Raw genomic sequence first — 13,839 nt, 5'->3', positions numbered from 1 at the left:
GCCCCTGCCTACCAAGGCTTGAGGGCGGTTGTGGAACTCCGCACAACTGGTGACTAGCCTGAGAAGGGCCCCAAAGGCTTCCGAGACCAGAAACTGAGCATCTCATGGCTGAGAGCTCGGGAACTGAAAGATCTCGAACAACCACACCTCGGTTAGCGGAAGACTGGGGGAACCGAGGCATGGCCTGACCGACCATGCCCCGACCAACAAAAGAAATATGCATTATGAAGAGGACGCTCAAGGCACATCCCTGCTTGAACCGCTCTCGGCCAGCCATGCCTCGGTCAATGGAAGGCAATCATACAAGTAGCAAAACACTAAGGCATAGCCCAATTCGGCACGAGCAATAGCCTAGCCGGCCATGCTTCGGTTGGAAGAAAAATGCACAAGCAAGAATAACAATAATAGTAGGATGCATATATGTAGTCAACACAAACAATTGATATTCAACTTAAGATGGTCCGTTACATCGTTTAAGGCTCAGCATACTGAGCTAGCCAAAAAAAAAAAAGAGAAGAAAAAGTCGCTCAATCCATGACAATAGAATCAGTAGCCCCATCAACAGCTTCGACCTCAGCCTCTTCATCGGCTCCTTCAGCGGAACCTTGTGGAGTATCTAGATTGAAAGCACCCCAGCCTTGCGACTCCTCGACCAGCTCTGGATGGTGGTGAAGGATCCTTCGTCGGAAGACGTTGAATCCAGTCACGAAGGAAGTCTCGTCGTACTCATCCATGTGCAACTTCATCTCCTCCGATGCTTTGTACCGGTCAACTGCTTCCTCGGCAACCTCTTGCCTCAACCTCTCCCACCCTGCCTTAAGCTCCGTAATCTCTTGCTTCAATCCCTGAACAATTTTCATTAATGATAGAAATGGGATAAAAATTATGATAAAAAATAAAGAGAATTAATGTCTAACACATGACCCCACTAACCATGTTAAATGGTTTAATGGTTTAATTAGCTAGGTTATTGTAGGCGAATGGTTTGATAGGGATGCAAATAGATCGGATCATATTTGAATAAGGGTATTTTTAAATTTGATTCAATTTGAAGATCTGATCGGATCTCATAAATATTGATTCAAATCTGAATTCGATCAATGTGTTGGATATTCAAATCTGATACGACCTGATTTAATTTTAAAAAATAATAAATTATTTAAAGGAAAAGAAAATAGAATAGTTGAAGTAAAGAAAAACAAAAAAATATAAGTGTTTTTTCAACTATTTTCATCATGAAAGAAGTTTACAAAAATGCAATACAAATAACATATTTATAAATAAATAATAAATAACATATATTATATATAAATGATATATATATATAAATATAAGTGATTTGACCACAATATTAAAAACCAATATTCAAACAATATATTGGAATTGCATTTTCTCTTGTTAAATAAATAATTTTTATTATCTCATAAATTAAATAATAAAAAATAAAAATATATAATTTTATAGAAAATTTAAACATACATTAATATTATATATTCTTTATATTAAATAAAAATATGTTTGAAAAATAAAAATTATTATTAGTAAAGATAGAAATGGCTAAAATGCAAAAATAAAATGAATTAATATCCTAATTATACTCTATTTTGAATGGTTCAATCCCTATTATCATTATCATCATCGTGCAATGAATTTACCCTGCACCGAGATTTAGACTCCATTTGCATCGTTTCCACAGCCTTGTGTTAAATTCGATTGAGATTTCGCGGGGGAACAAGCCGAAGCAGCTTCTTTTGTTTGGTAGTAAAATGTAAAAATGGTGCAAGGGACGGGACGGCGGGGATGGTGAATTGATAATTCAATACTAATACATGAACGCAAGATGCTTATAATCCTGCGTTCCGGCTCTAGCCAGCGGGCACGCTGGTGGCGTTCTACGCGCCGCTACCGCAGCTTTCTAACTTGCGCCTCTTCTCCTCCTTCACCTCGTCTGGTTCGCCCCGATATCGAATTTGTTACTACAATTACAGCGAATATCAGCACCTACTAGAAAATCGACGTCGTTGAGGTCGGCCGTTGAACCTCCTTCACCATGTCCAAGGCTCGAGTCTATGTAGATATCAATGTTCTCCGCCCCAAAGAGTATTGGGATTACGAGTCTCTGACCGTCCAGTGGGGGTAAAGGCCCTAATATCTCTCCCTGTTTCGGTTTTATTGTCTGGTTGATGCGCTTTCCGTGCAAGCTTTTTCATTCCTACTTTATTTTATATTTTCTTTCCATTTCATATAAAAATCAAGGGTAGGTGCTTGCACTTCTTTATAAGTTGGTTTCCCTTTTCTTTTCGTCCCAGAGAGGAAGTATTAACCAACAGGAATGAGAAAAAACTTAATCGATCAGATGCTTTTTCCCTGGAATTGCAACCCTTATTGTTAAATTTGTTGTATAGATTCTTGTAAATTCTGTTTGCGAAGAGATGCTCTGGGCTCTCGCAAATGGGTGAGCGCTGGGTGGTCTTCTAAACTCATGCTATTGAAGTTAGCTACAGTGTTCTTTTTTTCCCCAATCTCTTGGGTTTTCGTCCTGTCTACTATAAATTTTACTACTTAATAAACGTGGTTTGTTTTACTGAACGGGGAACTTAGCAGAACTTTTATCTTAATATTTGGAGTATTATCGCCACTGAGGACAGCGGTTTCCCATAAGCTACATTAGCTACCAATAGAACTTGGTGGTTTGGCTTCAATCTTCAGTACTTGGAATCCTTATTACATAAAACTTGGTTTAACCACATAGAATCTCTTTCTGACTACCTCTATTCTCCAGTTAACTTGATAAGAAAGAAAATCACAATTCTACGTCACGTTGTGGTTAACCATATATGCTTCTACCGGCTTAGAACAGTTGAATTTAACTTAACTCGGTTACGGTTGAGAGTTTAGTCGGGGTGGAAGAGTTTAACCCCTTTTGGGTCCTGCTAGTGCCATCTTACCAAGAATGACATGGTTTCTCCTACAACTCATTCAAAATGGTCAATAGTTCAATGAGTTCAATCCTTAAAAACTGACCACCGAGAAGATTCTAATTTGCATCTCTTTTACCTAGAAAGATTATAGGTTCAGTATTGGTCTTTTTCATCATTAATGATGACATTGGGTAGAGGAAAAATTAGAAAAGAGTTATCTGATACTTTAGTTTAGCAAGTAGTTTGCCAATCAAAATAATGATGAATATTTATGAGCATCACTCCTATTAGATTTACTATCTTAGATTGTTGTCGAGACAGGAATTAGTAGAATTGTTTGATCCTTGTTGTCCAACTACTGTTTAGTTCATGCAATTGGTTCTGAAAATCTGAAGGAAGCACAATGATCCTCATAAAATAAATGAAGAAGCATAATGGATCTAAAAAACCTTGTTTGACCTGATGAAGAGGTATGGTGCATATCATGCCTCCAGCTGTGGTAAACCTTGAGTGCGTTTACCACTAAGCATGAATCTAACCAAAACTGTAGACTGAAGGTACTGCTGAAAAGGTAATAAGGCTGTGTTTCAACTGAATGATTGGTTTTGTATTTGAATTCTGTTCTTCAGTTCCGCTGGAATTTAAAAAAACCTATGGGAAGATTTCTTATTTTTTGATCAGTAACAGTGGATGACATTCTTCTCTGCTGTTGGAATGGACCAAACCAACGAGCCTGCAGATCTACAAAATTGACAATTACAATTACTTGTCAATTCCAATTTTCCTTAAACATAACCTAAATGAAAGTGAACATGTCTATGATTCACAGAAACTATTAATGATTTCTTGAATGGATAAGAAAGAATTGCTCATCCTGCACAAGTTACTTTAGTAAGTAATGCAATGATTTTCTTATGAAGATTACCTCTTGTGGTAGGTTGTGGATGGACAAATGTCTTTACTTTAGTGAAAAAAATTGCTGTCCTTGTTTTGGAGATTAAAAGAAAACTAAGTTATTGGTGTTAGTTCTACATACTACTAACTGAATTTTGATTTTCTGCTCAGTGATCAGGATGACTATGAGGTTGTTCGGAAAGTTGGAAGGGGTAAATACAGTGAAGTTTTTGAAGGAATAAACACCACTAGCAATGAACGCTGTGTCATCAAGATCCTTAAACCTGTCAAGAAAAAGAAGGTCGTTTTTACACACTGTGTTCCTTTCTACCTGCCCATTTGAGGAACTTTGTTGTGCTTCAAATGGAGGTTGCTTTTTATAATCTTGATATGTTTCTTTGATTTTAAGATCCTAACTATGGCTATTTCTTCAGTGGCTTCTATATAATCTTACAAAATAATATTGTATTCTATGCATTCTCTCTCTCTCTCTCTCTCGATGTGTATGCTGTGCAGTTTATGTTAGCTGCATAATTTATAAAACATTTTTTTTTTATCAACTAATCAGAATTGATGTATGAGATAAAGAATGTGATGCAATTAAAATTGTGCCAATCACCCCTTTAAAGTATAGGCTACTTCCTTCTACCTAACCCACTGTTTTCTAACTCTTTTGCTTATGTATTATGCTCAGATTTCTTGTAAGACAAACCCCAATAGAACTGGTTTGTGTTTTTTTTTTTTTGATGAATAAACAGAATTTTTTATTAAACTTTAAGGTAAGACTTTACAAGCATCCCTTAGAGAGGCACAAGGTGCTACCTCTCTATAAAAAGCAAGGAAGAATTACAACTGAGCCCAAAACAAATTATCCTTATTCACCCCTTGCTTAGCCAATGCATCCGCCATCCCATTTGCTGATCTCCTGACCCATTGTATCCTGAGATTCATGTTTCTAGTGAGCCACTTAAACTTCTTCATTTCATTCCTGTAGCACCAGATTATAGAGTCTGGGTCGTTTAGCCACCCCACCACCACTTCTGAATCCCCTTCTATTACCACATTTGCTATCTGTAGCTCATTTGCAATCTGCACTCCTTGTACTGCTGCAAGCAACTCTGCTTTGAGAGAGTCACCCAAACCCACAGGGCCTGAGAATAGAGCTACAGTTTGACCTTCTGAATCTCTTAAAACCCCTCCAATACCTGATGGGCCTGGATTACCTTGACTGCTCCTGTCAAAGTTCAGTTTCACAAAACCCTCAGTTGGAGGTATCCAATGCATCTCCACACTTTCCTTTCTAAATGAACTTTTGTCAATTGCTTCCCAGCTCCTCCAGACATCATCAAAGGACAATTGGGAGAACAATTCTAGAGTCTTTATCCAATGGATCACCCTTACCATTACACAATCCCTAACAACTTCTTTACTCCTCTCTTTTTCTAAAAATATTTTAGCATTCCTCTCTCCCCAAATAGTCCACACCAAGGCTGCTCTAACACATCTCCACATTGTCCTTCCCCTTTTTTTGGCAGAGTAAACATGGAAGGATCGAAAAGCATGTTGACCTCTGATGGTGAGGTCCACCTACACCCAAACAAAGAAAAAAACAAAAGCCAAATCTCTGCAACAAAGGGACAAGAGATCAGTATGAGATAGCAACTCTCAGTATTGGATTTACATAAGATACACTAGTTAGGAGAGAGACAAGAATTAGGCACTCTCTTTTGTAATGTATCCAATGTGTTAATCTTCCTGTGCACTACTTCCCAACACAAAGCTCTTACTTTGGGTGGAATGTGTCTACACCAGAACTCTTTAAAGGGAAAAGAAGGATGACTTGATGGAATGCAAAGAGTCTTGAACAAAAAAGATGCATAGGAGAATGGACCCTTAGGGTGGGGAGCCCAAATACATTTATCAGGCTTATCAGGGTCCAAAATAACATTTTGAAGGATTTGTAACAGATTTGAGCAAGCTGAGATTTCACTATCTCTTAGACCTCTACGGAAACCAAAATCCCAATTGAGGCCCACAAGGAGTACTGGAGGAACAATAAAATTTGACACAATCTCATTTTTATACAAGGAAACCGAATATAAAGCAGGAAAAAGATCTTTCAACGGGCAAGAGCTGATTCATGTATCCTCCCAAAATTTAACAGAGATCCCAGAGCAAACATCATGCCTGATAGAAGTAAAAGAGGTAAAGTGCGGTGGATGGATTTCCACGGAGAGGTCAGTGTAGCCTTGTTAGATACTCCTGCATCCCAACTGTTTCCTAACCTCCCATGTATGCTAGCAATGACTTCATGCCACAACCTATCCCTTTCCTCGGCCACCTCCATATCCATTTCTCTAACAAAGCCGAATTCCTTTTATCTATATTTCAAATACCCAACCCACCCTCTTGAATTGCTTCTACACACAACTTCCCATTTAACCAAATGATCTTTCTTTCCATCACTTGACTCTCAAAGGAAATCTCTCATGGTTTTTTCAAAATTTTCACCTCCTTTTGGGGAATCCTAAAAACTGACAAAAAAAAAAGTAGGTTGGTTGTTGGCAAGAGTGAATTTGATCAGAGTAATTCTTTTGTCCAATGATACATAATTTCTCTTCCAGGTAGCCAGCTTCTTTGCACACCTTTCGATAGCTGGATTCCAAAATCTACTTTTCTTTAGGATTTGCTCCTAAAGAAAGGCCAAGGTGGGTCAAGGTCCAACTAGCTATGGAGCACTCTAAGGTGTTTGCAACAGAGTTTAGTTCCCCTTCCTCCAAGTTGATCCTCACTACACAACTTTTCTCAAGGTTGAATTTTAGGTTAGAAACAAGCCCAAACTTACTCACCACCTCCTTTATGTTCCTTACTACACCTTGCCTTTCCCCTTCACAGATGATTATGATATCATCTGCAAATTGCAAATGTGTTACTGAAACCATATTCCTTCCGACCTTCCACCCTTTCATTTCATTCTCCCCATTTGAGATCATTCTACTAAACACATCAGCTACTAAGGTGAAAAGAAAAGGTGAAAGAGGATCACCATCCTTTTAACCCTGACAAGTTGGAAAGAAATCTCCGACAGCCCATTGATTAGGATAGAATAGTGACATGAATTAATACAACCAAAAATCCACTTACACCATCTATCCCCAAACCCATAATTTTTCATTATCCCAACAAGGACTGTCCAGTCTACCAAATCATAGGCTTTCTCCAAATCCAATTTGCACACAAAACCTTTTTTCCACGATCTCTTCATATCTTCCACACATTCATTCGCAATAGGAATCTGATCAGTTATTTGTCTCCCTTGGGCGAATGCCCTCTGATTTTGACTAAGTATGGCTAGAAGAGCTGCTTTTAATCTCAAAAGAACCTTAGCTAAGATCTTGTAGATGCTTGTTACTAAGCTGATGGATCTAAACTCCTTTGGATGGCTAGCATCAGTCTTCTTTGGAATAAGGGCAAGAAAGGTTGCATTCATCCTTTGAGTCACAAAACACCTCTCTGCAAATTCAAAGAAGACTTCATAAAGATCAACTTTTACAATGTCCCAACAGTCTTGGTAGAAAGCCATAGTAAAGCCATCTGGCCCCAAGGCTTTCGATCTGCTCATTGAGAACACTGACATCCTTATTTCCTCTTCTTCAAAGTCTCTTTCCAGCCAGTGTGCTACTTCAGTCTCGACTTGGGGCCATTCAAAGTCTTCCAAGGGTCTCCCATAAATTGATTTGAAGTGGTCCACAAAAATCTTGGCAATTTCATCTTGGTTTGTTATCTCTTGCCCTTTTGTCTCCAATTTGGCCACAAAATTTTCCTCCTCCTCCCATTTGCCAAAGTATGGAAAAATTTAATGTTACCATCACCTTCTTTTAACCACTTGCATCTTGATTTTTGTCTCCAACTGATCTCTTCCCTTAAGAAGACTTCTTCCAACTCTTTCTTGATCCTACACCTCAGTTCTCTTTCCTCTCCTACCAGGGTCCCTTGGGCTTCCTTCTCATCTAACTCCTCTATCAAAGTGATCCCTGTTCCATTCCTTGATTTTCTTTCTCAACCTCTTTAATTTCTTATGAAATTTCACACCTTTCCAATATACCCCCCCTAATTCCTCCTTCCACCAGCCCTCCACTTTCTGCACAAAATCTGGTTGTGTAAGCCACATGTTTTCAAATTTGAGGGGTGGGGCCTCTTTGAGGTTTCTTGACCTAACTTAATAGGACAGTAGTCAGATGTGACTCTAGGTAAGGCTTTAGACACCAGGTTTTCTTCATGTGATTCCATGGCTTCATTGAAGAGAAATCTGTCCAATTCTGAGCAATTGGGGATTTCACGAAAAGTTGGACCGAGTAAAACGGGCATGCAACAAAGTAAGTTCCTTCAGTTTACATCCCTCTGTAAAATCATTAAACCTTCTCATATTAGTGGTCACCTGTTGGTTAGGGTTGTTTGTTTCATTGGAGAACCTAATCATATTGAAATCCCTGGCCACACACCACGGCCCCTCCCAAAGGCCCCTGATGGCAAATAGGTCCTCCCACATCTCATTCCTCTCCCGATATCTATTGGGACCATAGACATTGGTGAGATCCCAAATAAATCCATCCCCTAAGTTCTGGAATTTCACAGAAACTGATAACCTTCCAGTTAACTCCTCCATTGACTCCACCACGTTGTCTTTCCAAATTGTCAAAATTCTGCCTGAAGCCCCACAAGGACTATAAGACCATCTAAGACTTCTTGAACCCCAAACACTGTGGATCAAATGCCCTTCCATTTCTGAGATTTTTTTTTTCTTGTAGCATTACAATGTCTAGATTTTCTCTTCTCAGCAAATCTTTTATTGCTTGCCTTTTCCTCGCACTCCCCAAACGTCTTACATTCCAACTGACTATCTTCATAACACCAGCTTCACTAAAACCCTTTTAAGTCTGCTTTCCCCTAATTTGGGTTTCTCCGTCTATCACCCCTACCACTGAATTCTAAATCACCCTCAACATCTGATCTCTTTTTCCTTCTTTTCTTTTTTTCTTCACTCTTCCTATTATAAACCTACACCTTATTTGCTTCTTCTCTTTCCTGGTTCTGCCCATCCTCCAGAACGCCACCACCTTTAGTCCCTGAGTTTTCTCCTTTCCTTTCTGGCAACATCAAGTTGTCCCTGCTTTCTTGTTCCATCTCCTTTCTTTTAAGCCCCTCCAACTCATTCCAAATCAGACTCCAAATCTTATCAGCCTCATCTTCATCTAAAGAAGTCCTTCTAGACTCCCTGTCTACCTCTAATCCCTCCTTGATATCTCCACATCCATCTTTTCCAACTGGTTGGGAAACAGTTATAGTAGCATAAGTATCTGTAACAAGCACAGGGACACAATCAGTACCGAAAAACGAATTGACAAGGATACCTGGAGTTGGGAGACCGCAAGGATTCACTGAAACTAGAAAAGGAGTTCCATCAGGTATCGACTTGGGGGCCCTTTCCTTAAAGCAGAGCGGTTGAACAGTAGAGTTGAGGGCCGAAAAACAACTGATAGTGGAAGGTCCTTCTCCCTGTTCTCTCCTACTCAATGCATTCAAATTTTGTCCAGAACATGGAGTTGACATCAACCTACATGACTCCAGTTTGTGAGTCTGACTTAGAGTCTTCCTTGTTGAGAGAGGCAAACTTGTCAGTCTCAGCTGAAGCTGCCAATGTCTGCAATGTATCACTACCAGTGTTTTAAAAGTGCAAGGCGCAAAAAAAGCGCAAGGGCCAATTTGTGCCTCAGGCACAAGGCGCAAGGCGAGGCATGCGCCTTTTTAAGAAAGGCGCAAAATTACAAAAAAAAGCTAAAAATTAAAAAAAGTCAGAAAATTCCAAAAAATAAAAAAAGCAAAAAATTTAAAAAATATTAAACATAATGTTAATAAAAATATAAACTTAAATTTTAAAATAAATGATTTAAAAAACCTATTATCTAAAATTAAAATACATAAACATAACATGTAAAGTGTATTCAAATGAAAATTTAAAAATAAAAGCAAACATATAGAACGTTTTCAATCATGTAAAATCCACAATCTCTTTTTTTCCTTAAATGCATTGCTTCAAGTAGTTAATGTGATGTAAAACATATTGCATTCTTGATTTTATGAATCGCCTTTGTAGCACGCCCCTCGAGGCAAGCCCGAACAAGTCTATGTTAGGGCCTGAAATTCTTATTTCTCACATAAAAAATAATGAGTTTACAACTTTCATTGCCTTTTAAGAAGATATTTTATTTGCAGTGAATGAATGAACAACATAAGCAAATAGGGGGTTCTCTCCGCTCTGCCAATCGTTAAACTAAAAAAAAAAGCAAGAAGCGCAAAATTTTAAAAAAGCGCACGCCTGGGCTGAGGTGCAAGGCGCATCAGGCACACGCCTTTGAAAGAGGTGCGCCTAGGACCTGGGCGAGGCGCATACCCCAAAATGCGCCTCGCCTGTGCGCCTAGGCGCGCCTTTTAAATCACTGATCACTACTCTTAATTGCAGCAAGTTCCAAATTTTGTACATCATCGACCTGGCCTTCCTTCTCTGGTATATTTTCTTCAATAAACAGAAGCTCTGTATGGAAACTCTCCTCCTCTATCAGAGATAACATTCCGTTTTCCTCAATGCTACCAATATTTGAGGACTCAAACAATTCTGCTTCACTTTCATCTTCACTAGAATCTGCCAAATCCGCTACCACCGGCACCTGGAGCTTGGAGAGCTGCTTCTTAAACTTCGGATTGTGCCTCTCTGGAGAACAAGCCGTTTTTTCTTTTCTGGTAACCCATACCCAAGTCGAAGACGCCGCCTGGTTGCAAGAGAGGGGTGTCGGTCGACCTTTACTCGATGGGGAAGATGATGGACCATTGTTATTGTCCATCAACTCCCCAACTTGCCTTGTCACATGCCTCTTTAAAGAGGCATGTGTTTCTCCAATGTGCCTTATTTGCCACGTGAATACTAGAGGGAGCACGTCTGGGGTTCTGAACTGAGGTTTCTTGGATTGATTTCCTAGACCAGTCCAACTCCTGTCTGTTTCCCACTTTGTTCACCTTTCCATTACATGAAAGACCTTACTTGCAGTACTACCATCAAGCCCATCTGTCAAAGCCTGAATAAAAGATCTGCTACTTATCCTTCCTTCCTCTGTTCCCAGCCTACTTGAAGTCTTGAACAACCACCTTCCTCATTTCCTTTCTGATTTTTCAAATTTTGTTTAGCTAAATTTGTGCTAAGCTTCTTATCCTGCACCCCACGTAAAGCTGCCACCTCCTCCTCTTCGTCTTCCTCCCTTATACCCTCTTTCCACAGTTGTGCTTCAGGGGAGATCGCTAACCATACAGGGTATGTGTAGCCTTCTACTACTACCTGAACTCTTCTTGGAATGTCTTCAGGTTTCACTCCACTCAACTTCAGGGTGACCGAGTGGAGGTTATGATCAAAGAAACCATCTAGACGAGCCTCACATAAAGAAGCTAACACCTTATATATCTCTTCCTTCCACAAATGGAATGACAATCCCAGCACTCTAACGATTATGTCATCCTCAACTCCAAAGGATTTTGTGTTGGATAAAGGACACCATTTCAAAACAGTAACTGCTACTCCATTCAACTGAATGTTCAAGGTTCTAACTAGACCTTCAGCTACATTCATCTCCAATGAGGCTTTACACTTTTGAAAGGGGATAATGATAATAGGATCCTTCAATTCCAGCCTCCGCAATATTATTTCTGCAATTTTCCTCCAGTTAGATGAAGGCTCTGAAGCTTCAACCACAAACGTCTTTCCCCAGCTCTCCATTCCAATATGAGTTATCATTTTATTTGTCCCATCTGTCTTCCCCAGGACTGTAAATTCCTTCTCCGAGGTCTCCATCATGTTGCAGTTTCTCTCAGAGAGTCTCATCCTGTTGACAGTATTCTCATTTACCTTCAAATCTGTCGAAGGCTCTACTTGTTCTGCTTTTAACAGGAGCAAGAACACACCAAGCAAACTGGCTACTTCCTTCCACCCGTGACTCTTCCTTCCTTTCGGGAAGCACACCAACTGCTTCTTCCCTTGACCAAAGAATTCATACAAGGCAATGAATGATCCTTTGGTATTGGTATTCTGCTTGCATTTTATCACATACCTTTTTCCTTTTTCTGTATCGAGCTCTTTCCAGATAGGTTGCTTGCCTCAAGTAACAGGAGCAAGAACTCACCAAGCAAACTGGCTACTTCCTTCCACCCGTGACTCTTCCTTCCTTGCGGTAAACACACCAACTGCTTCTTTCCTTGACCAAAGAATTCATATAAGGCAATGAATGATCCTTTGGTATTCTGCTTGCATTCTATCACATGCCTTTTTCCTTTTTCTGTATCTAGCTCTTTCCAGATAGGTTGCTTGCCTCAAGTACAAAATCCCTGAGCCATTCAATTGCTCCCAGTTCTTCCATCAGCACCATGGCCTTCTTAGCCTCTCTAATCTTCAGACTAAACAGCCTTCTGATTCTCATCTCTTCAAACAGGAATTCCTTGGCTTTGACTTTCAGTGTTCTATTCCATCTATCTACCTGCATGAACCTTTCCACCATCTCCTTCCCTGCTGGTAGTTTCCTGCAATAAACTGGTTTATATTAACCCCTGGCCTGGCCAAAGCATCACCCCAAACCATTGGCCGATCTCTTAATTCAGTTGAAAGTGGTCCTCAACTCCCTAGCCAAGTATCTCACTTCTCCCATAACGTGTCTTCTATAAGACATAGCTTTGTCATGCAGTTTGCTTGATGAATTCCAATTTAGTATGGGAGAACATTTCAAAGTAGAACCCCATATGCAGGGGAAAGGAAAAAAAATGAGATGGTATTCCAACAATGTTACTGATTTTTATGCCTCTTGTTATCACTCCACCTTTTTGATGAATCATGTCAACTCCTTTGTTTGTAGTTCAGCTTCAAGTTCCTAGACCTAGATTAGGGGTGTAAATGGAGCAAATTCGAATCAAATCAGGCTTGGTTTGAATTTGAAACCGATTAAATAGATGAATATTCGAATTCGGTTCAATTTCTGGCGGTTTCTTAAAGCAATACACTGAATTCGAATTTGTCTAAAAAATCAAATATTCGAATTCGATTCAAATTCAAAATACATTTTTAATGCCAATCTCTTCACCAGGGGAGGAAGAAGAAACTTGGTTTGAAGGTTTTTTTATTCCCCGTCGATCTAACTTTCCAAAAATAATGAAAAAACAAATTAAAATTTTTTTTTGAACCATAGCCATCTATTTGATGTCACTGCAATAAGCGATGCCATTAGTGTGGTCTGCAATGGAGAGATTGTCCACCATGTTCATGCGCTATGTAACATCAACAGGGAAAGAAAACAAGAGATAGGGAGAGAGGAAGAAAGAGAAAACAACTAAGAAATAAAGAATAAAAAGCAATTGTATGTAAAAACTAAAAAAAGGAGTGTAGAAACGGAGGTTAAGATTAAAACTTACAAGTTGCAATGGACCAAAACAAGAGAAGCTGTGAAGAAGAAATGTTGCAGAGGAAGAACTGAGGAAGAAGAAAGATGAATAGTAAATTAAAAGTGATTGAAATGAAAGGAAGTACAAAATAATTAATGAGATATGGGCCTTTTGATAAAAAATAAAAAATATTACTTTGTTTGTTCCAAAAATCACCATAGCCTCTCTTTCTTCATTTAATTCTTATTATTAAAATAATATTACAAAGAGAATTTTTAAAAGTCATCATTCGTTGTACTCCAACAAAATAATATATTAATAATTTAATATATTTATTTAATGTGAATATAATTGCATCGCTAATATCGATTGTATATATATAATTTATATACGTATATATATTGTTGAATCAAATCGACTCCTTTTTGAATTCGATTCGATTAATTAATCGATAAAAATATTTTATTTGAATTTGATCGTCAATGATATTCGAATAGTCCTGATTCGATTCAATTACGTTGAATCTCGAATTCAAACTCGGATTTTCGAATAT

At 38.9% G+C, this 13,839-nt stretch overlaps 2 protein-coding genes across 3 annotated transcripts in view; one reads left to right on the top strand and one right to left on the bottom strand.

Moving 5' to 3' along the window:
* Nucleotides 1-465: 465 nt before the first annotated feature.
* On the bottom strand, nt 466-1,791 carry LOC148877346 (uncharacterized). The gene is made up of 2 exons (XM_088985303.1): nt 1,656-1,791; nt 466-845 (listed from the first exon to the last, which is right to left on the bottom strand). The coding sequence occupies exons 1-2, from the start codon at nt 1,683-1,685 to the stop codon at nt 528-530; spliced, it is 348 nt and encodes a 115-aa protein (XP_088841429.1). The 5' UTR covers nt 1,686-1,791; the 3' UTR covers nt 466-527.
* A 203-nt stretch (nt 1,792-1,994) lies between these two features.
* The window catches only part of LOC148877345 (casein kinase II subunit alpha-2), a 38,176-nt gene continuing 26,331 nt past the window's right edge, over nt 1,995-13,839 (top strand). For both annotated transcript variants that reach the window (XM_088985291.1, XM_088985283.1), the window contains exons 1-2: nt 1,995-2,136; nt 3,987-4,116. In XM_088985291.1, coding sequence (XP_088841417.1) covers nt 2,051-2,136; nt 3,987-4,116 — 216 coding nt within the window. In that variant the 5' untranslated portion in view covers nt 1,995-2,050. The remainder of the gene's footprint in view (nt 2,137-3,986; nt 4,117-13,839) is intronic.

This window comes from Nelumbo lutea, chromosome 1 (genome assembly GCF_056320005.1).
Source record: "Nelumbo lutea isolate HS-2025 chromosome 1, American lotus-T2T, whole genome shotgun sequence".
NCBI lineage: Eukaryota > Viridiplantae > Streptophyta > Magnoliopsida > Proteales > Nelumbonaceae > Nelumbo > Nelumbo lutea.
Note: the sequence above shows the minus strand (reverse complement) of the source record. Positions and strands in the feature narration are given on the sequence as shown.

Bases quoted from the DNA above. Each gene is read 5' to 3' on its own strand.
- LOC148877346 (XM_088985303.1), bottom strand. From the start codon at position 1,685: ATGCAAATGGAGTCTAAATCTCGGTGCAGG. The intron at 846-1,655 runs GTAAATTCATTG...AAAATTGTTCAG, and splicing joins AGTCTAAATCTCGGTGCAGG to GGATTGAAGCAAGAGATTAC.